Source organism: Lathamus discolor, chromosome 2 (assembly GCF_037157495.1).
Source record: "Lathamus discolor isolate bLatDis1 chromosome 2, bLatDis1.hap1, whole genome shotgun sequence".
NCBI classification, from domain to species: domain Eukaryota; kingdom Metazoa; phylum Chordata; class Aves; order Psittaciformes; family Psittacidae; genus Lathamus; species Lathamus discolor.
The window spans coordinates 109,063,781-109,087,716 of record NC_088885.1 but is presented as its reverse complement, the minus strand read 5'-3'; the positions used below and the strand labels follow the sequence as shown (position 1 = coordinate 109,087,716).

The following is a 23,936-nucleotide window of genomic DNA, read 5'->3' as shown; positions in this document are numbered from 1 at the left end:
AATTCCCTCCTATACAATTTCTTCTTACCAGGCGGCAAACACTTTGAAGTATTCTTGCAAGCTGTTAGCTGCAAATGAGTACAGATAATTTCGGATGGCAACTGGTCTCCATACTCACTACCAGCCATCACAAATTCTGGACAAATACAACCATTGTATCAGACTGCATGAAGTCTGCTAAGTAGTCTCACCTATAGCCTCCAAATTAGGTCCATCCCATGGACTTTGTCAACCCTAAGCTGGGAAAGAATCCTATGTATATATATACACTCTTACATCTTATATTAGGGTGCTTTTTTGGTACTACAGAATTAGAGCATTAGCAGAATGTAGCACAGCAGTAATGGGGACAAGCCATTTTTCTATTCGTTAACAGGTCCTTGCATAGTGTCTCAATCCGTGCATTGTGAACAGGGTTCTCCAGGGGTAACTCTAAATCCAAAAAAAGCAAAAGGCTACCGAGAAATTTTTTGTCTTTGCATCCTGCAGCACAACAAGTTGTTGCTTTCCCAGCTTTTCCACTACAGAAGACCAGGACTATTCAGACAAGCAAGCACAACTGTTTCAGTGTGCAGCTGCTACGGCTTCAATTGCAGCTTAATGAGATTCCCAAAATGTTTGGTACAGGATGCACTTCTGATCTGCAGTATCATTACGCAAGTCTGCTACGCTGCTCCTAGATTAAAAATGTTAAGAACAGCTGTGCTGCTAAAAAGCTAGTTGAAAAGCTATTTGCGTTGCTGTTGTAAGAAAAAGGTGCTGAGCAGTGAATATTCTGACTTCTCTAATGTCTATCTTTTAAGCGTATTCACACATCTTTTTCTTTACATAAAAATATTGATACAGAACTGAGTTCTACCTCCTCCTTCTTCTTTTGGGATTGCAGGGTCATGAGTAAAACCTTCAAGTTCCTAGTTACGGAGAAAATGTCAGGTAAGAAGAATTCTTCAATAGACACTGAAAAATAACAAAATTCATCTGAAAGACGAAATCACACAACTCAAAGTAGATAAAGCGTAAAGGATGGGAGTGTTCATACACTGAAACAAACTGCCTTGATGTATCCAGATCAAAACTGATTCCTTGCAAAAAGATATTATTTAGCCAAAAATAAAGATCCCTAGTCAACCAAACACAACTTCGTATAGTACTAACTGGGTGAAAACAATGCAATGATGAAACTCCAATTTGTTTGTTTTTTTTTTTTTTTTTTAATGGTCTTACATTATGGAGTAAAATTCTAAAAATATACTAAAATGATCACTGACATTATACTCTAGCAAAAGTTGCTGGAAAAAACCATTAGGTAGCTCAGATATCTTTAACAGCTTTCTAACTTTGTTCTCAAGCTAGTTTTAAAAACGCAGGCCATCTGTGTGCTGTAGCAGTACATACACGTAAGGGCAAAGGTCCAAGACAGAAGTGTTTAAGTGACTCACAGAAAATAGCATCAGCAAAAATAAACAACCCTTCAAGCATGAAAAATTCCTATGTTTCCCACTTGCTCAGGCAACTCGGAAATAAACAGTATTATTTTAGATTTTATTTTACCTTTCCCCTGGAGGAAAGAAAGTTTTAGGGGTGAAGATAAGCATGGAAAATGCCCAAGGTCATTTTGGGGAAAAGTTAACTGAAAGCAATTTGCAAAGAAGCATTAAGATATTGTTTAACAACATTTAAAGTTATTGTTAAATCTGATTAATCCTGATAGTGGAAGTGATCACTCCTTTGTAAACTAATGACATGGTAGTAAAAGAAAATTTACTGCATCCTATAGATTTTGCTAATGCTTTAGAACAAATAAATGTTTGGCTTAGTCTTCCTTACCTTACAAGGACAGATATTTCTTCTGTGGATTTTTATTGCCATCAGTCTTTTATAAGCTAATTTGGCACTGAGTTGTTGGGGATTTTTTTTGGGGGGGGTGTGGGGTGTGTGTGGTTTGTTTGGTTTTGGCGGGGGGGGGGGTGTTGGGTTTTTTGTTGTTGTTTGTTTGGGGTTTTTTTGAATTCTGGAATACAGTCTCTTTTGAAGTTTCCTAAGAAAATCTGCCAATTTAACAATTACAACTTCACTTTGCTTTTTGACCTGATCTATAACCTTGAAATTTCATGTTTCTCTACTACAGTGGCACACATACCTCCATCCTTACATCCAACAACCAGTAACACTTTTCTTGTCTACTTCTCAGCCTCCCTAAACCAGTTCAGTTCAGGAAAAGTAAGGAAGCTAAACTTCACAATGTATACCTTGTCCAGTTTTCTACTACACGGATTATCCTCCAGTGCAAGGGCAGCACATCATGTGGGAATGCTTCTGCTAAAATGAACTCCCGGACAATCAGAGTTTGAATTGCATTTCGTATACACCAACCTGGCATTAGTCAATCAACCCAACAAAGTGCAACGAAGGCCCAGTCAAATTAAACCAAGTAAGGAAAAAATGTACTTTTCACAGTTCCTTTCTCTAGAACAGACTCAAAGTTAATTAAAACTGGGTATGAATAAAAATCACATACAAACAATAGTTTTTTGCATACCTGCAAATAGCAATATATTGCCTAGAATGAGCCAGAAAGTCCAGTTTTGAAGACAAAATACACCAAAATTGTTGCAAAAAGGCCAGTATCTAGCTCAGTAATATCCAGGCTTGTTTGGGAGTTGGTTGGTTGGTTGGTTGTAGGGCTTTGGAGGGGGTGCTGTTTTGTTGTTTGTGGGTTTTTTTGTTGTTTTGTTGTGTGTGTGTGTGTGTGGGGTGTTATTGTTGTTCTTTTTGGTGTTGTTTGCTTGGTTTTTGTGTTTTTTGTTTTACATAGTAGCTGTAAGATTTAGGCAAAAGAGTTGAAGCTTAACTCGAAAGTATCTATTCAGTCAATGGTCAGGTGGCTTTGCCTTTGAGAAAGTATATTAAACTCGATAAGCTTTTTCCATGTAAAAGTTTATAAACACAGTGTGTTAATTCAGGGCTCTGCAGTAATGTACCCACTACCTTCAGGAAGAGAGCACCATCTTATTCATTTGCAAAATCTTATCTTTATAAACAAGCTCCATTATTTTTCTGGAAGACAGTTTCTTTTCGATTGTTATTGGTTTGTTTTCTTTTTTTCCCCATCCCCATCCTGGAAGGAGGTTTAGCATTCTGACCCAAACAATTTATAGTTAGACAAATCTTCTTCTTCCCTTCTCCCACCCTCCCAAAACTTAAATGTACAGAAAATAAGGTTATTCATCACAGCAGGATAAAATCAAGAAATTAATTCAAGACACTAAACTCAGTTTCTCAGTAAACTTATGGCATTCTGATACCATATGGCCTTAAGTACTATGAAGATGCTGTAATGAAGTACAAGACCCCTGTGTTGGTTTTTGTTTGCTTGTTTTTTAATATCTGGTAAAGCAATAATGCCAGTGCAGGGCTCATTTACAGTGAAGAAAAGCAATTAAAAAAATGTAATCTACTCAGGCTTGCTCTGTCTGAATACAAGAGATTGTCAAGCCCCTCTTATTGCTTTATCACCTCTTTTGCAAATTCCTACTTAGTTACCCTATGTATATTATGGCAACATTTGCAAGTAAACCATGGAGTTTTCTTTGAGTAAAAGCAGACTAAAGAATGATGACTATACAAGACAGATTTTCACAACTCTTTTTTTTTTTCTTTCTTGATTAGAGTTGTGAAAAGAACAATTCATGCAGTTATTAATGAGATTTGTGGTTTGTTCATTGTCAGCCTTTGCGGAAAAATATGCATATTTTCATTATTTTAGAGGTAATTTCTTCCTGCAATATTCCAGTCCCATAGTGCATGTTAAAAATTAGTACAGTTGATGGTGACAGTCTGTCAGATAGAAGGAATTCAGAAAGAGCCACTAATACTGAAAGGTGTAGGACAAAAAACAGCTGCTGGTTCTATTAAGATAAACAACTTGGTCCCAGTTTCAGAACATGATGTACAAGGAAGTATCAAATGAGACAGCAACTGGACTGTTAAAGAGATGAAATGAATTGCTGATTGGTGAAAAAAGATACAAATTTCTGACACATTTAGTCTGTGTCGAGTTAGCAAAGTCAGCTTCAAGTTTTTTTTTTTTTTTTTTAATGAAGGTATAAAGATTTCGGATTCTTATCCCTCCACAGATTGGATACAGAATTTCAAAGGAAGACAAAACTTCCATTAGCTTTGCAAAACAAAGGCATTAATAGTTACTCATTGTCAAGTTGCAGCTTTTAGGTTCCCTTTTTACTGACCCACTATTTTTACTGACAATAATACATCTTTAGCAAAGTTAATTTCAAGTCATTTCACTACAGAAGATATTATACATGACTTACATTAATATCCTCGAGCTACTGGGTCTGTCATAGCTTTCTGAACAACAAACTGCCTATTGCAAGCAGAATGTACCAAGCCAAATACAGATTCTCTGCAGCTTCCTTCTGTGGTGTAGCACATATATACTACACAGCAGAGGTTCTACAACAGTATAGAGTGAGGTCTCGCCTTAGACATGAGCTCCTGCTTAAGTCAAGTTTGTTTCACTAAAAGATATACTGAAAAAACTTTCTTTTCCATTCACACACTTGAGGTGGTGGAGGGGAAGGAGGAATGGAAATCTGTAAAGTATTTACACGAGTTTCAGAGATTGTCTCATTGGCAGGCACTGGTGTTGGTGCTGGGGGGGCGTACTCAGTCTCCATGCAAGGCCATGCAGTGACTCTCTGACCCTTTTGTGCACAGTCCCCTGCACACTTGTACAGAAGGCTCATGTCCCTGATAGGAACCACAGGGGTGACCCTCTTAACCTCTGGCTCCGCAGCTAAACACATCCTAACCTTAAGTCACCTTCTTCGAAGCCACCTGTCCCTGCTCGGTGGCAGCTGGGGCTCAGCCGTCACTCCCTCCCCGCAGCCCCGGAGGAGCTGTCCGGCAAGGACGGGGCCTTCCCACGGGGCTCCCCTGCCCGGGCAAGGGAAGGGGCTGTCCTTACCTGGAGCGAACACCATGGTGCAGCTGGGGCGGGGCGCGGCGCGGCTCTGCACCTCGGGCAGCGCTCGGTCCGGCACGGCTCAGCACCTCGGACAGCGCACAGCTCGCAAGGATCAGCACCCCGGACAGCGCCCGGCGTGGCGCGGCGCGGGAGGCGGCTGCGGGCCGCGGTCCCTCCCTCCACACTGCGGCGGGGCGGGGAGGGGGCCGGGGCGCAGCGCGGCCCCGCGCCTCCACCGTCCGCACGGACACGGACACTCTCAGGCAATCATCGCTGCCACAGCTCGCTGTCCTGCAGCGGCATCTGGGGAAGGGCAAAGAAGAGAAAGGTAACAGCGATCCGCTCAGCAGGGAGACCGGCTAATTGCTCCTAATTAACTCGCAGCAATCCCCCACTCCCGCTGACTGACATTTCGGGGTGCGCTGCTTTCACCACAAGCTAACAGCCCTGTTAGTAGGCTCCAGAGACACCGGACTTTGTCACAGTATTTTAGTTTTCAAAGGTTCAAGCGCTGAAGAATTTTTACTCTGATTTCACAGGCCCATTAACCCAGCTGTACTGAGCAGAAGCACTTTGATTTAAGAGGGAGCATGAATGTTCCAGCATATAAAAGATGACATCAGGGACAAAAGGTAAATAAATTTATGAATTACCAACAAAATAAAAAAGTGGAGGGCAAGCAGCAGGAGAAGACAAAACTTAAATTTTCCCACCAAATTTTATATTACACATTTAATTTGCTTTTATTTGTAAAACCTATGCTCAGATTTTCTGTGGACCCTGAACTTCTATAACAGAAGCAAGAAGCACAACAGCCAGATGGGACAAAATTTAGATAAACTGTCCTGTATAAGCCTAACCTGCAAGAGGTACTTTGAAAAACACTGATTATCAGTGCAAATTAGAGAAAGTGGATAAAAAAAACCCCTGTTTTTGCACACAGAGAATTCTCCGATTAAATCTGGAATATTTTAAGTCTCCAATAAAGGCCTTTCTCTTAAAATACAGATACAGAAAAGCACAGACCTGCTTAAATAATTCTGCCCAATAACTCAAGAACGGCATCACCACCATAGTCGAACTAATCATCTGGTGACAGGTTTGTTTTTTAGTTTTTGGTTTTGTTTTGGTTTTGTTGGGGTTTTTTTGTGTGTGTGTGTGTGTTGGAATAATAAATTATTTCTCCTTGGGAATGCAATTTCTAGTGTCTGATTTCTGCATATTCCCTTTGTTCTCATTAGCAATTTCAACTTCTTTGTTGCCATTTGTTTCCTTCCCCTCTCTTAGCTCAGAAAAAAAATTCCACTTCTCTCAAAAGCAACTGAATAAACAAGCATCACACCTCTGGCTGCTCAGAAATGGTGCTCCCTCTAAGAATATTACTTCAAAAATCTTTATAATAACTTTCTTCTATCATCCTTCTCATTCACCTGAAGTCTGAGCATTAACACATACCTACAAACTGAATTAGCACAATTTCTAGTACAAGTATCCCACATAAAACACAGAAGAGATTACAGTCAGCAATATTCAGCATTCTTAACAGAAAGGTGAAGGAGATTGTATAATTTTAGAAAACTAGGACTAAAAATAATTTGGAAAGTCTGTAGGAAAACTTGCAGAGGTATTTTTTATGATGTTACATGGCACCTACATACTTAACGTGTTCAGTGGAGATCCAGCCTTCAAGCAACAAAGATGTCAACCCATTTCTCTCTCTCAAATATCTATTTGATATATTCCTATTATATACAAATGATATGCATGCTTCCAAAGAGCTGGATTTCGAGGGGGTGGGGCAGCTTGTAAAAAAACTTACAAAACTGTAACTATGGTTTAGTGATCTGAACGTCTGTAAGAAACCTGTAAAATTTTAGGTGGGCATCTGCAACATCTTTCTTTAACTGCTATCTGTATTTAGTCTAATAAATTACTCTAAACAGGCACATTTTATTTCAAAGATTTTAGGTTTTCTGCTCAAATTAAAAGCTCCCAGCAATTAATGTTTTCTGACAGAGGAGAAAATGTTATCAAAGAGCATCTTGGGCTTTTTTTTTTTTTCATTTAATTAAATTCATTAATTAATTAATTTAATTAAATTTGAATTTCAGATTTGGTCACAAGTTCATATGCACAGAAATCACTGAAATAATTGCACAGGGAAGAATTCTGTAACAAACTGCCACCTCAGAAAATGTGCAATTAATGCAGTACAACCACCTAAACAGTGTGCTAATTATAATTCTCATTCAACTTCAGATCAGTGGAAAACAACATCAGTTATGCCCTGTTATTAAAACAAAACAAAACAAAAAAAACCAACAAAAACCAAACATTAAGAATGAAGCACAGTGGTAAAAATAAGGTTATATCATTAAAATACAATACCTGACCTTGTTCATTTAAACATGTACCAGCAACTTGTATGAAACAGAAAATATAAAACCACTCACAAAAACACCTGTATATATTTTTACAAGTAATTATACACTCCCCACCTTGTGTATTGCTTAATCTCTTACTGTTTGAGTGAGGAATTACTAGATTCTGTAAAAATCAGGAGACTTAAAAATTTTTAATGTCTTCACTTACTCAGAGGATACTTTTTTTAGGAACTTTAACATTTTAATAGTTAACTAACATTTTTAGACAGTTACAGAAATCAAGTTGACTGATGTCACTTTAAATCGTCTGTTGCTACTCGTAATTCTATGGTTTTACATCTGACATAACCCCTTTATTCTAAAGGAGCTGAAAACAATTATTTGGTCACATATATTCAGAAGCCTACTAAACATGTTTTAAGGAAAAAGCCATTTTTACCCAACCATGTTCCATGTTTCATTAACAAGAATATACAGCTAAAATTTTACAGGTAACATTTTACACTCTTCCAGCAGAATCATTTGGAAGTAATCACCTAAGTATAAATGAAAATATTTTATAATAAAATAAAGATACGAAGAGAAAATCAGGGAGATTTCATATGTTTACATCAAATGCTAATTTTATATTTCGTAAAAAGTTTTCTCCTCAACTCTGAGAATGAATTAGCTCTGAGCCATTTTTTTAAATTTCCTCACACACCTCAACATTAATAACCAAACCTAGCTCTTTATGAGGGAAGATTAATATTATCAGTAAACTGCTTGAACTACTTGATGTCTTTTGCTAAACTGGGTACTGTCATAATGATCTTCAAAAAGCAGTTACAGTCACTGGCTATCTTACAGTTAAGTTTAACAATAAAAATCTTTACCAGCCATGGTGCAATACATTATATCTGAAACTGCAAGGAAACTTATTAGAGGAAATAACTGTGACTGAGCATCAGCAAGAAATAGCTAAAATTATTTAGACGAATATCTGAACTGTCAAATGGCAATGTGTATACCAGGGATCAAAATATTCAGTGTCCTATATTTAGACTAGAACAATTAATGCTTCTGTGATTAATATGCCTCTAACGGATAGATACAAAAAATAAACAAAGAAGGGAAAAAAGAAAAATGAAAATGGGCAGAAATACCATTCTCCCAAATAAAAGTAAATGAAAAGCCAATTACCTTTCTATGAGTACTCCAGAAAAACAGCAATGCACATATTTCCAGCAGCAAAAGATGTGAGACCTTGAAAGCCAGCAGCAAGAACATGCAACATTTCCAGAGACAGGCAAAAGTGAATACCATTAGATTAATGTCACCATTAGAGTCTGAATACAATAGTCTATTAATTTTTCTTAACTAATCTGATAACCTGCATAGTAGTCCACGGCTGAAGTGTACAAACATGGATAATTTTCAGATAGAGTCTAGGAGAAACAGCTGTACTGCTTTGGGTTTATTTGGTTTGCCTTTTTAAGCATCACAAAGATGAGCCCACCCCAGGACTTCTCACAGCATGTAGAAATCCCAAAAGCCTCACTTTGATCTAGGAAACCTCTCTAGCTGATCACATCACCACCCTCACAATGTCTGAATGCCTTGCACTCGTTATCTTCCAACAGTCCCATAAAAAGTAACTTGGTATCTTTATATTACAGATGGGAGTCAAAGCTACCCAGAAGCTGAACCCAAAGCAAAAGCCAACCAATAAGAAACAAAGATCTAGATATATTTAAGAGCTTTAAATACAAGACTGAATGATTCAACTAAAACATTAGTTTTAGTTATTTATTTAGTTACTTATACAGCTGTGCAAAAATCAGTGGAGCCAAAGTAATTGCTGCTCCCGCCTGCCACACCTCTGTAGACAGCCAGTCCCTTCACCAAGACAAATGAGTCACAGCCCCAAACTGAGAGCCTTTAGCTCACACAGGAATTCTTTTATACAGCAAGAAATTCAGTCAAGTCCTTGACTAATGAGTCTGTACCTAGCAGAGACACAGTGAAACATAGGAAGAGACTTAAAGAACCTCACAACCAACCACTGACTCATGACATGGACAAGGCCATACCACTCTGCACCATGCTAATGACTCATAGGATAAGTTGGGAATCTGCCACACATAAAATTCATCTTTAAACATTTTTTATTCTACCAGCACAACACCACATTTGTTAGCCTAAAAATGAGTATTTTTGCATGTGTCTTCCTCTTTCCTACAAGAAGACCCTGATCATACCACAGTTTATTGGTATGCGTAACTTGACACAAGTCATAAATTAGGCATATGCTCAAGTCTTCAAAAAACTTAAAATGAGAGAAGTAAAGATGCATTTATGACCCACGGCAAAACTGCTAGACAATGAGCTAAGGAGAAACAAAAAGTTAGATTACAATTATTTACAAACTTTCAAGAAAATACTATTCCATGAAAGTCCTCAATAAATTCAGTTATAATATTCTGATATATGTAAACAAACTAAATATTAAACTGCATGCTTAATTTAACGCTCAAAGAGAACAAATATATGTGAAATGTAAATATCAAAATTGTAATTTTAACATGCTACTAACAGTTTCGATTTTTCAAGAATTAAGAATGGTAAACTATACCGAATTACACCAATATATAAAATACAAAGCATAAATACACAATGTGGTTTCTTAACTTGTCCTATAGTAAAAAGGATGGGGATTTCATCATACATGGCTAAAATTTAAACCATTTTGACAAATAAGATAAATATATGAATTTTAAATTGTATTTAAAAACATTAACTTTGTCACAAAAGAAAGGATTTTAAAAGCAGAATATCAAAACCTTAAATTAGTTTAGCAAGATTCACAGAGCATAATCCATGTCGAATTGAAAAGTATCTATAATAGGATATCCATACTTCAGCAGAATTTATCACATCCATCAAGTCAAGGCTCCCTTCTGACTGCATTTAATCTGTCCTTGGAACAATGAGAGAGTTACAAGAGTCATACAAGTGAATAAAAGAAAAGTTCATTACTGAAGTGGAAAATTAAACCTATGTTTCATATTGAAAACATTTACTAACGCTCTTAAAATGGGTGTTAGCTTTAATTAAAAGATGTCTGTTTAACATACCTCTATTTATGATGGCAGTCATCATGTTTTCAAGTAAGAGTTTCTGATATATTTCAGTACAGTATTTCATTTACAGTGCTGAAAAGTTAAAGAATGAAACCCTACACCAGCATGACAAAGTTTATGTCTGAAAAATCATGTTTTAAGCTCTATTTTTACAATTTAAAGGCCTATGATTGTTGTAAACTTACTGGAAAATCTGGATAAATTAGTAAAATTAAAAAAAAATAATAGCTGTAAAAGAAAATATTTGAATGTTGTTAAAACACAGAAAACTGTGAGAAATATCATAGAATATAACTCATACCTAGGAAGAACTTTCCACTGAAAAAAGGCAACTCTTGACAAAGAACGCCTTCTGCAGCCTCAGATACACAACTGAAGAACTACATTTAAAACTTCTTACTCTGAAGTACCAAATAGAAATGTAAAAATATCTACGATTTTTATATTCAGGCTTTCAAATGAATCCATATTTATACCTGAAAGAAATAAAAATCAAACATTCTGAAAACTTCCGAGTTTACCACAGAAATCTAAACTAAAAAGGCAGGCGGAAAAAAAAAATCTTAACATGAATCACTCTTGCTGACATCACCTAATGAAATACATTATACTTGGGATTTATCCTCTTTTCAATAACTAAAGAGATCAATGAGTTTTACACAGTAAGTGATCCAAACCAGACCTAAATAACTTTGAAGTGGATATCTTCTGATACTTGTAAACATTAACTTAGAATGCAAAAATACAATTTTCCATCCTTTTGGAGTTTTGTCCTTCAGTGAATTAAGTACCTGTTGTCTTTTTTAACTGTTCTTTTCTCCTTAACCTAAGCAATTTGTCACAATTCAAGGGTTCATAGGATTGGTGGATAAGAGGCAGTGTCAGATTAATTTAAACAATAAAAAAGAAAGAAAACAAAGCAACTTCAAACCCCAAATTCTCTCTTCCTGAAAAAGCCGAAATGAAGCACACACATATCCCTCTTCAAAATCCCAGAAGTCTACCACCAGTGGTTGTTGCAAAAGAGGTATGTATGGTCCTTTGTGTTGCCTGACTGCTTCTCACAAACGCTTTGTACCAAGTGCCGTGTTTCACTGCTGTGCATTTAACATGCTGCCAAAGTTGGGCAAGTCCTGCTCCACTCATTCTCCTAACTCTAGCTATGCACTCCTGCCACTTACCTTGGACCAAATCTAATGAATTGGTTCAACAAGTAGGTCAACCTGAAACTAACTCACTGAAGCACTGAATTGCTTTGTTACAGAAACACACTCGACTGGCTTCTCCTAAAGCCACAAAAGCCATTAAATTTGAAGCAAACAAGACAGAGGAAACAGGTGCAAAAGGTAACAGCAAAAGGGGAGAGAACAGGATTGCCCCTTTTAGCAGTAATTTGCAGTTTTACCATGACATGTGAAACAGAAAGCCGCTGCCTTAGGAGGCAGCTCCACAATAACCAAAATTGACCTAAATTGGGCCTGCTCTTCAACTGACCCTAGCACTCAGTCAATCATGTGGGGCTGCTAAGAAGGTTAAGGAAAAATGACTTGAAACAGTTATCAGTTTTCAGGTGCTCCACCTCTCCATGAAGTGGTTCCCTGAGACACTGCATGAGAGCTACTGCCAGCAAAATAGTTGCAGCAACCACAGCATTGGTTGCCTTAAATCACCATGGATCTGATCCTTTGATCTCATTTAACTTTTCCACTAACTTCTAAACGGTGAAGCATCTCATGATTTAGCTGTGTCTTGGAGATAAAGCCTTGGTGCATTACTTCTCTCTGTTATCACCCAGGGTAGGTAGACAAATAGGTTTGAGTTAAAGAGTGCTAAGCTTGTTCCTGTGCTGTAAGAACTGTGAGGAAAAAATCACCCCTGCATTTAAGCTGACAGGCATTACCTTGTTAACAAAATAGAAGACACTATCCAGTATATTAACGAGTAATCAGAATATTAGCTCTATCATAGTTCTATGCATAGTAAATTCTACCTGGAGAAAGTAAAATTCTTTTCAGGTTTGCTTGAACCTCTCCACCTTGAAAAGTCTTCAAAAAGAAAGAATTCAACAAGAATAAAAGAACATAATTTAGGAATGAGATTTGTGAAGACAATACAAAGTTTAAGGAGTTGACTATATAAGACAATGTGAACCGTCACTCATTTCATTATTTCAGCTGAAATAAGAAGGTTCAGCTGCTTCCTCTTCCCTGTTTACCCTCATCCCTGCTCCTGCCTGAATACCTTCATCATATAACTTGCACCAACACAGAAATAAGTTCACCAGACTTCTTTGTGAGCAGGAAAGAGGGGGAGACGCAACAACACTCACCTTTTCAGGAGAATTAAGTTTTATGATACAAAGTCTGGAAACTGTATTGTCACAAAAGAAGCTTTATAGCAGAACAGAGACAAATAAAAGCCAAAGCTTAAGTTTTGAAATAAACACAAAGATTCAATTGTAAACCATCTTGCCATGCAGATTCACCCACTTTCTATTCACTTTTCATCTTTGCAAAGTAATCAGATCAAATCCTATTGCCATCTGAGAAAACATTCCTTGGTGTCCTAGGCAGATCTCCGAAAAACTTCAGTTATTTTGTAACAGGAAATGGGGGGATGATAATAGACTTATTTGGGATACAAATATGTATCTCTGGGTATAAAGAAAAAAGTGTTAGATGTTGCTTAAATATAGACAGTCAGTCTAATTACGTATTTCTAGCCTAATAGAGCTACATGAACAGATACTCATGGCTTTTGTACCCAGAAAAAATAAATCTATACACTGATTCCAAATGATGGAGATTAAGGTAATGAGAACAAATCAATAAATTATTATCTAAGACTACAAACTTCTTAAGCAATGAAAACACATTCTTAAATATAAGGTACCCTAAATACAAATCTGAATTTAATTTGTATTCAAGTTTAATAAAAGCAATGTTTAGAACATTTTTCATATATTCTTGCTTTTACTCCCAACTCTTCTCCCTGACTTTGCCCATGCAACCATAAACACAACGGAAATATATAAAACAAGATTTGGCAGTATGCAAAATAGAACCAACTAATGTCTTTGAAGATACAGCCCTGAAAACCTTACTCTGTAAACCCCAATTATGCTAGTGACTACTACAAAGCAGACATAAATCATCTGCAAATAACTGACAACTTTCCTTGAAGAGTAACTCCAGCCTGAAGTTACATAGGATCTCGTATTAGTACCATCTCTAAATTCTAGAGTAGAAAAAAGTGAGGTTTTGATCTCCCAGTGGATTTCAATCATACTACAACCTCATTCTCTGCACAGCCTGTGATGCCACTGCAGTGGTTTGATTTTTAAGCACTGCTTGTGGTACCCTTGACCCTGAAAAACTGGATTTTAATTAGGAAAGAATGAAAACTCAGAGTATTTCTGTCTTTTCAAATATTGTAAAGACTGAGCTTCATTGCATCTAAGCTGCTTGCTAATGCAGACTACTCAAATGTACACACAGGCCATTGGGAGGAGGCCAGAACATTACAAATGTAAGCACTCATGGTTTGGTTTTTTTCCAACAGAATGAGTTTGCATTAGAAAATAAGTTTTCAGAACAGTACATTTATGCTTTGGTTGAAAAAGTTGAAATTGTCAATTTTCATAACTCATTATTTTGTAATTCCATAAAGATTATCTATATTCAATGCATTATATCCATTCACTTTATTGCTGCCTTAAAAAACAGCTTTAAGTCCATTTATATGCATAATATATAGTTACTGTCTTACATACTTATTCAAAATGGCTCAGAATAACTAAAAAAATAAACTAAATCTCTGGAATTTCCATTCAGTAAGAATTTAAATTTCTTGTCAGTACCACTTGTTTCACAAACCTGTGTTCTTTCAAGAACTACAGATTTTAAAATAAAGTATATCTTGGAAGGAATCTGAGATATAGATATCCAGCAGTTCTGCATCTGCCATGCTTTTTGATATCCGTATACTGAGCAGGTCAGATAAAGTACAGCTTTATGCAAATGGTCTACAAGTTCTTTCAAGTTTATTTATAAAAAACTAGGTGCTTAGCTACAGAGTATTAAAAAAACCCAAACAAATACAAACCAACCAACCAACCAAAAAAAAACCCCAACAACAACAACAAAAAAATCAAAACCAAACAATAAGACATCAAAAGTCTATTTTTGTTTTAAAGAGCTCTAGTTCTGGTCATATTGGAACTGTTTAAGTTCATCAAGATTCAGAGTTCTATAAATATCTAAAGGATCAGGGCCTGCAAAAAGCCCCAGTAAAAATCTATATAAAAGAACAGTGGAGAGAAATACATTGAAAAATGTATTAATATTGTATACAACACTATTTTTAGCTCTGTGATTATTTCAGATTTCTTGAATTAATTTAAAAATAATTCCTGAGATGTCTTGATTCTTATGACACTTATTTAACAAATCTATCCATGGAAATCCTCTGTTTCAAAATGAATGTTATAATTGTTCTAGATCAAGATGGAGAGAAATGACAGACCAGCTGCTGTAATGGAATTTTTAATGAAACTTGCACATTTCGGCCTGATTGAGAATAGTAGTGTGATCCACAGAAAAACTGTTAAAAAAAAATGAAATTCCTTAGGCCTGTCTTTACCTTCTAGGAAGAACTATCCTATTCTGCACAGATCTGTAAATGTTTATATTCTAAAAGTGGTACATTGTCAGCAGTGTATGTCCTTTGTTTCAAAAACGCTTTGTCTCTTCTGTAAAACAGACTGGTGTCTAAAATGATAAAAAGACTTACTAATAGATAATCTGTCCCTAAAAATACACTCTAAGCTTAGGGCAGACTTTCTGATCTCATCTGATATTTTATTCTGTAACTCACCAAAATTCAACTCTATTAATTTAAATATCCTTACTCACTGGAGTCAAGAAGGCAATCTCTAGGTTAAAAAACCGGGGCGTGATCTTCAAAAGAACTCCGCTTTGGGAACCTAAATGGCAAGATTTTGAGGTGTAATTAGTATTCTGTAGCTTACAAGAACAAACCTTTGCTACCGAATTCAGCATGAGCCGTTTTCTTTCACACAACCTTAAAAATTCTGATCTCTTTTTAAAAGATTAAAGCAGAAAAATTAAAACACAAGTACTCCATTGTGAATTGCTTCATCTTCTAACGCTTGTTTAAATATTGATAATGAAGAGTGTGTAGAAGAAGGGGTGGGGAATACAGAAGGGCTGGAAGGTGTTCTTACCTGAACTTCTACAGTTTTCAAACTGAGTTGTGCCAAATAACCAGTAGCACAATTTGAATCAGAAATTAATCAGATACAAAACCCTCCATACTATTTTTAGGAACACATGGTTAAAATCACAGAATAGCAAAGCTCTTATTTCAAGTATTTCTTTCCACTCTAAGCTATTTAGTCTGTTAAAGCACAAAGCCTTTTAACTAAATGGTTATACTTCTTTAGTGTGTAGATCTTTTTGCAGCTGAGGCGGCTTTGGTTTTGCATCTCACTTAGTGTTGACTGTATAGACCCACTTGCACCACCACTAGAACCTCATTTCACATCAACCAACATGTTGCTGCATTATCAACATGTAAGCTGTGGCCACACAAACACTAAATACGTATTCTTAATGCCAACACGCTGAAGTCACCTAGTCACCATTGTAACATGGACAGATGTTTGGTATAAGCCAGAAAGAGCAACTGATTTTTTGCTATCAAATATATATGAAAGCCAGAACTGCCTCTGACTTCACAAACCATAGACAGAGAAGTTTATGTTCAGGACTAATTCCACGTGTGGTATTTTTGCTACTTAACTCTGAGAAGTAATTGGTATCTAATGTTATTGTAGCCATCTATGCTTTTAAAGCACTCTGTCATTCCTGCACGTACACTAATTAGCTATTTGCCCGCTGTTGGAAACCTTGTTAGGAATATTAGTCTAATCTGGCCCCAACAGAGTCAACAGCAAAATACCCATTAATTGGACAGAATCACATCCTCTGTCTCAGGCACGCTCCCAGGCATTCTGTTCTAATAATTCATGATTCAACCCTTTAAGTTGGTTTTTTTCTCATGTAAATGTTCACTGCTGTAATTTAAGCTCATTACTTCTTGTTATTTTCACAGAAGACCTAGAAAAAATTTAACTTTCTTCATCTTTTGCACTTTCAAACTCTTATCACAACAGATCTCTTCTGCAGTCTTATCAACCCCAATTTTACCATCTATATAAAGAATAAAAATAAATAGACAAACAATTTTAGATAAGAAAACATAGCAAGACAAATATATTTAGAAAAAGAAAGTAGATCCCATTTTGGACCTACTATCTTTGTATCTATGATAATATACAGTAAAACATTTTAACAATGGTCATTTATCATGTTCCTCAAGAGAACCAATAAAATGCAATGAATACACATCCTCTGATGTTGCACAGATACAAAATGTATAGTTTGTTTACAAACTAATTACTGAATGTAAAATGAAGGAACATTTTAAAAAAATATATTGGTAAAGGCCCAAAGTTTACATTTTCTAAAATATTATGTTCATGTTTTATTTACAGACCAGCTTTCAAACAATTATTGGCATTTTAAGATAACTGCGTAACCTGATGAGTACATGAATAAAATGAAGCTGTAAAAAAACCCAACCAAACAAAAAAACCCCAATAATCAAAATTCCACAGAACAGTTCCAAAAACACTATTTTCAATTTCAAGTTAGAAAAGCAAGATGTGATCTACCACATGGCAACTTACCAGAAACTGGTCTAACACTTTCATATGCTATAGGTATTGCAAGTGACAGATGTCACCCAGCCACATGCCTAAGACTGCAGGTTTTTGCCCATTCCAACTTCAAATGAAGCTTTGACAACTGCTGTAGTATTTACAAATTTAAAACAAAGGCTCCATATCTCTTTGGATTACATTATGACTGTTACTGTGTCTTCTTTTGTTGACTACACATGGCAGAATGCAATCCAAAGACCACTTACTTTGTTGAACCTGTGAGTTAGCAGTTAAACTAGCAGCACCTACCTAGCCAGTCTAGGAAAAAACAAACAAACAAACAAAAAACCCAACAAAAATCAGGCAACTGTATGTAACAGGTATTAGTGAACACTGTTTCTGGGTCAATTAAGACTGAAGTCTCTCACTGTAGTCTCCCTCTTGCTGAAAGCTACTGTGTTGGAAGGCAGGAGTTTTCAGACTCAAACAGGACCTATTAGCTGGTGTGACCAGCCATGACACACATGATGAGTTGAGCACTGTGGGCAGGTATGCAATCGCTCATGGCTGTGCTCTGCAGCTCCGGAGGTCTGGCAGTGATACCCTGTCACTCGCTAGTACAGCTAGTCCTCCTCTGCTATCAGAAACACTCCTTTACCTTAACTGTGGTGCCAGGTTAGGTGAATGGAAAGCTGCATAATAAAAACTACAGCCTCAGGCTGTATTAGCTTGAACTAATTTCTACTGGATTCAGGTAAGCAACATGTCTCCTACTCCATGCTGCACCCTTTTCTGCCTTGTGGTTCTGTCCCACCTTAGGGGATCTGCGTAAGAGTGAGCACGGGAACAAACGAGGCAGACTCTTTCCCCACAGGTAACACTGGTGAATGCTGTGACCCTTCTGCTTTGCTAGGTAGGATCACTGAACAATGCATTTTCTTCATGAAAGCAAGTATTTAATTAAACTTGACACCCTGATTACAGTAAGAGGATATCTGAGGGAATGGAATAAGAAGCCATTTAATTTTGATCACTATCCCCCCTTACACTCTGTTGTACCAACCCCTAGCACCCACATTAGGTGAAAAAAGGAGGAATTAAAAAGCTTAGGGAATAAATGTCTGTTTCTCAAAAACTGTAAGTATAACACCTTCACAATTATGAAAATCAAGTATTTCCTTTCCATGTCTGTTATTTTCTGAGATGTTAGCATTTTCGAACATAACTCACTGATTTCGATGTCTACATCGTACGCAGTATTCCATACTGGATGAAACAAAACATCAGCCAGTGATGATCCCTGTTTTATAGAGAACTTGATCTTATTCTCAAATTAAATCAGGTATTAGTGCATTATACTGCTAATGACAGCAAAATACTTCAAATTCTAAGAATACCCATCTCTGAAATGTTTTAAAATGCCTAACCAAGCAACGCTATTTGTTACTATGCATTCAAATCCTCTAAAAATATGTTTTCTTGAAAAGATAATTCTCAGTCTAAATGTATACCAACAATAGATTTTGTCCAATTTAATTTCTTACATTATTTCTGATACAGTTTCTGCTTTAACTTTTAACTGCAGGCTATAGTTTCTAACTGCTGCTCTGCTTCAGCAGCCATAGCTGCTGCCTGTAACTGTTCTGTTTCACTCTGGATGGAATTGGCTGTCGTAACTTGTTTTCTTTCACTGTGCATATTGTTCTCATGCCTTTTTAGATCAGATGCTTTAGCAAATGCTTTAGTGCAGGAACTGCAGACAAAAGGTTTCTCTCCTCGATGTCTTCTTTCGTGGTCTTTGAGGTGGGACTTGTGCTTGAAAGCTTTATCACACATATGGCATGCAAATGGCCTCTCATTACTGTGAACTCTTTCGTGCTTTTTTAGATCTGGTGCACGAATAAAAGACTTTCCACATACCTCACAACTGTAAGGCTTGTAACCAGTGTGTATTTTCAGGTGCTCTTTTAAATGAGCTTGTGTGGTAAAGCCCTTCGTACACATTTCACAAACAAATGGTCTATCAGCAGTGTGTAGCTTTTCATGTTTTCTCAATCGTGCTTCATCAGAAAAGGTCTTACCACAAGCCTGACATACAATGTGTTCCCTGTGACCGTAAAGCAAATACTCAAACTTCATATCTCCGGCTGCTGTGGTCCAGCCTGGTGTCTGTTCATCTTTTACTTCACTTATGCCATCATTAAATGTCAAAGTCTGAGGGGTCTGAGAACCCAAGTCTTTTGATTCAGTTGTTTCCATGGGCTCTACTTCTTGGCCATAGCAGTTGACTTTTCGAACCTCTTCACTTCCCAACTCTTTCAGGATTGCCTCTTGCACTCTTAGGGTAGTAGTAGGTGATTTTCCATCTTCCTGACTTGGGGGAGTTCCTTCCACCGTCACATCTGAAGGACTGTCATCATGATCTCCAATTTCTTCCACCTCGTCATCTTGGTTATCGTTAGGTTCCCCCATAGGACGGTTTATTTTTAGACAGTACTTGGTCTTGGACTGTGTGCTCTCTTCAGGACTAGATACATCACGTTTTTGAGAGCAGAGTTTATCCAGAAATCGAATACCAAGAATCTGGCCTGAAGACATCATCAAATTTACATCCTCCTTCTTAACAGAAATCTTTGCAGTATACATGTAATTGAGAACTTCCTCAAAAATGTCAGAACGAAGAAAATCTATTTCTATTACTGATGAACTGTCAACTTCCAGTTTTTTGAAAAGCTTTTTGAAGTAGGTACTGCAGGCAGCAAGCACGCACCTGTGTGCTCGGAATTTAACATCTTCAACCACAATAGCTATGTCACAAAATTCTCCTTCCAAACGTTGTTCATTTAATGTTTTCAGGAACACAGTTTTGTGATCATCGTCATTATATTTAATGGTTTCAGACATACTGATGAAAAACTCCTGCAAATTGACAAAGGAAAGTTCTGTAATTTTTTATAGAGTAGCCAAGGTCATAAAATCCCAAAAGACGATGTCATTTACACACTAAAAGAATTTCCAAATACTTTTTTTTTTCCCTCAATAAGAGGAACCAGAAAAAGCTTTTCAAATGATAAAAGCATTACTCTCAAACTTCTTTTAAAATTGTGAATAAATACAGGTCTTTTTCTAGGTTAGACACTTTACAGTGATTTATAAAGGACATTTTTTTGTATGAATAAATTACTTGTTTCAAATCTTTCTTGATTCAGTTATCCAAAATAATTGTAAATTTTCTCTGTGAAGCTGCAATTCCCATCTGCAGCAGAAGTTATTTTTACAGCTAAAGGAATTGCTAGTGCTAAAACAAGGTATAAGAAATACTCTAAATGTATCAGCATAACAAACAGAATGTGAAATAACAGATACAGGCCTTACCATGAACAATGTGGGAAATTTTCTGAACAAATGATTATTAAATATTTGGCAGATTAATCCTCACAACGGGCCACCTTCAGCCTGAAAGACAGGAAGATAATAACATTTTAAGCAATTATAAAATCTACTTAAAAAATGGTTTTAAATTTGTGTCTTAAAACATGGTGTTTCCAATTACTTTAAATTACACAAAATGCACTGTTAAAATACCCAGTTATTCTGACAGGTTCTAGAGACAACTGCATAAACAGATCTGAAAGTGCTGTCATCATAAGCCATGTGTTTACTTGCCTCTGGCTACTTTACTTCCCTGACTCCACATCCCCGCTACTCATTTTGCACTACATCTAAAAGTCTGAAAAAATCCTCTACAGGAATCACCACCGCTAACCCAGTAACCAACCCATCAAGAAGGTGGTGAGTCTTCTGCTGAACCAGTGGGCTGAGCTGGCTTAGCAGAGGGCCTGGCAAGCAAACCAAGCATCCTAAAGGACAACAGACTGGGCTGTGGATGGGGGTGCCTTTCAGGACCAGGGAAAATGACACCAAAGATACCAGATCTCCAAACAATCATACAAACACAGAACAGTTTGGGTTGAAAGGGACCTTCAAAGGCCATCTAGTCCAACCCCCCTGCAATGGGCAGGGACATCTTCAACTAGATCAGGTTGCCCAGAACCACATCCACCCTGGCCTTGAATGTCTCCAGGGATGGGAAATCCATCACCTCCCTGGTCAACATGTTTCAGTGTTTTACCAACCTCGTTGTAAAAAAATTTCTTCCTCATGTCCAGCCTGAATCTCTCCTCTTTTAGTTTAAAACCATTACCCCTCGTCCTGTTGCAACAGGCCTTGCTAAAAAAGCCTCTCCCATCTTTCTTATAGGCCCCTTTTAAGTACTGAAAGGCCGCAATATGGTCTCCCTGGATTCTTCTTTTCTCCAGGCTGAACAATCCCGACTCTCTCCCCTTTCCTCACAGGAGAGGTGTTCCATCCCTCTAATCATTTTTATGGCCTTCCTCTGGACCCTCTCTAACAGGTCCATATCTTTCCTGCACTTGAGGACTCCATAGCTGGATGCATTTTTCTTGGCTGCCTGGGTTTACAGTCTCAGGAAAATGCACCAATCCAGCACGAAACACAGCAGGACAAAACTATTCCAACAGTGTCTGCTTACAGAATTCTTTGCAAGGTGGGAAAAATGCTGTTTTCTTTTTAAGTAAACAGCCAAAAGTCACTGTCGATAATCTAGCAGCAATCCCATCCTGTTTTGTTAAACAATATGCAATTTTGATGCAATTCTGCTGAAACTTCTTACATCAGAACGATATAGATGTAGTAATTGGCTGAAAACAGTGTTGCAGAGTAGACAGGGGCATGTAATTGGTGCGAGAAAGGGATACTACCCTGCAAGAAGAGTACGGCAGGCACTTGACCAGAGTACCTCCAGCACCGACTGAAGCCAGGGCGAACTCCCATTGCCACTAGGTTACTTATTCCACGGGGCGATTCTAATTATTCCTGCACGCACACTTTATACACTGCCGTTACCATTGCAGGAACGGGGAAAATACGTCCTGCATTTTCCTATATACCCTGTAAAGCTGTTTCGGCAACTCCTGCCGCTGCCGCCTGAGACACGCTCGGTGCCTCACCCCGGCTCTGGAGGCGCGCTGGCGCGGCGCTTGCAGCCCTGCCTGTGCCCGCAGTCAGGCGCACGCCCGCTCCACGCACCCGCCAGCGAGGACGCGGCGCAGGCGGGTGCCCGGCAGGGCGCAGCGCAGCCCAGCCGGGCCGCCGCCGCCACGAGAACCCGCGCCGCCACCGCCGCGGTCGGGCGCGGCCCTGCGGCACGGAGGTGGCGCCCGCGCTCCCGGACCGTCGCCGGGGGCGCCCGCGAGCACCAGGCGGCCCCTCTCCAGAGCGAGCCGGGCGCTGCCCCCGCCCCGCGCCGCGCCGCCTCACGGGACTGCGCGGGGCCGGCGCCTCCACCTCCCGCGCTCCTTCTCCCTCCCCTCCCCTCCCTTCCCCAACGGTTCCAGCGCGGCGCCCGCGCCGCCGACAGGCCGCGGCCGCGCGCCCCTTTGTTGCGGCCGCCGCGCTGCGAGCGCGCGCCCCAACGTGCGCCCCCGTCGCTGGACTTGTCCTCCTCCTCCTCCTCGCCCTGCCCCCACCCACCCACCCACCCACCGCGCGCGCGCTGGAGGCAGGCGCGCGACGTGCTGCGGGCGCGCCCGCGGCGCCTCCATCTCACCCAGCGCCAGCTTTTAACGGGGCTGGCGGAGCGCGGCGTCTGGGAGCGAGGCGCGCGCGCGCGCACCGCAGCGGCGGTCCTGCAGCTGGGCGCGAGGGGGGGCGCGGGGGTGGGAGGAACGGGAGGGGGCTCGCGCTTACCTGCCGCCCGCGCGCGCGCGCGCGGACCCGCACTTCCCGGGGAGCGCGGGGGGCTGTCGGTGCCGCTGCCGCCACCGCGCGGGAGGGGGCCGGGGATAAGGGGGGAAAAGGGAGGGAGGGAAGGATGGAGGGAGGGAGGAGGGGGGGGAATTTGGGGAGGGGGAGCCGGGGGGGGGGGGAGGGGGCGTCCGCGCGCGTCTCGCCGATCGTCACCGCCGCCTCCTGCACGAGCGCCCAGTGCGCGCGCGCGCGCCGGGGGCGGGGGTACGTGCATGCGCGATGCGGGTAGGGCGCGCCTGTGCCGGGGAGCCGGGGGGGGGGAGGCGGGGGCGGGAGGCAGGGGCCGCGCCCGCTCCATCGCCCTTCTCGGCGGGACGGCCCCGCAGCGGCAGCGGCTGGGCGCAAGGAGGGCAGCTGGAGCCGGCGCCGCGGGGCCTACGGGCTGCCCTGGCCCAACGGGAAAGCCGGGGCGTATGTTCCAGCCGCGCCTGCGCCCGCGCTGAGAAACCGGCGGAGGCGCTCCCCTCCTCTCCCCTCTCCCCCCCCCCCCCGCCCGCCCGTTTGGCGGCGCGCGGCGCGGGCTCGGCTGAGGCGCGGGGAGGGGAGGGGCGGGGCGGGGCGCGCGCCGGGCCCGCCGCGCCGGACGGGCAGGAGGCGGCGCTCCCGCGCTCGCTCGCGCCGGCGGCGTGGAGCGCTCGCGGCTCGCGCCCGCAGCGCCGGCGCCGCGGCTCCGAGAGGACCGTTGGGGCCCGCGCGGGGCTGCGCTGGGCACGGGTCTGTGGTCAGACCGCCAGCGGAAAGGGGAAAGCGCGGCGTGTGCTCCGGGGCGCTGTGTGGTGTCCAGCCTGTGCGCCGGGGCCTGCCGCAGTGAAGCTACCCCTCCGTCCTCGTGTATTGCCAGGGAGACAACGGCTGTGCTGGACTGTCCC

The 23,936-nt window shown here is 40.3% G+C and overlaps 2 protein-coding genes across 4 annotated transcripts in view; both read right to left on the bottom strand.

Moving 5' to 3' along the window:
* Window positions 1–20,093, bottom strand: part of AKAIN1 (A-kinase anchor inhibitor 1) — a 29,416-nt gene extending 9,323 nt beyond the window's left edge. Inside the window, exons 1-5 of one of the 3 annotated variants that reach the window (XM_065668050.1) lie at window positions 20,009–20,093; window positions 15,407–15,477; window positions 10,488–10,969; window positions 8,554–8,616; window positions 4,988–5,290 (exon numbers count right to left, since the gene is read on the bottom strand). In XM_065668050.1, coding sequence (XP_065524122.1) covers window positions 4,988–5,003 — 16 coding nt within the window. In that variant the 5' untranslated portion in view covers window positions 5,004–5,290; window positions 8,554–8,616; window positions 10,488–10,969; window positions 15,407–15,477; window positions 20,009–20,093. Of the gene's footprint in view, window positions 1–4,987; window positions 5,291–8,553; window positions 8,617–10,487; window positions 11,142–15,406; window positions 15,478–20,008 lie in introns of those variants that run through there. The other 2 variants (XR_010610153.1, XM_065668048.1) reach the window with 2 other exon arrangements.
* Window positions 16,760–23,425, bottom strand: ZBTB14 (zinc finger and BTB domain containing 14). Its single transcript, XM_065668047.1, has 3 exons — window positions 23,008–23,425; window positions 20,614–20,694; window positions 16,760–20,157 (listed from the first exon to the last, which is right to left on the bottom strand). Exons 2-3 carry the CDS (start codon window positions 20,614–20,616, stop codon window positions 18,814–18,816), a joined length of 1,347 nt encoding a protein of 448 aa, XP_065524119.1. The 5' UTR covers window positions 20,617–20,694; window positions 23,008–23,425; the 3' UTR covers window positions 16,760–18,813.
* Window positions 23,426–23,936: the final 511 nt, after the last annotated feature.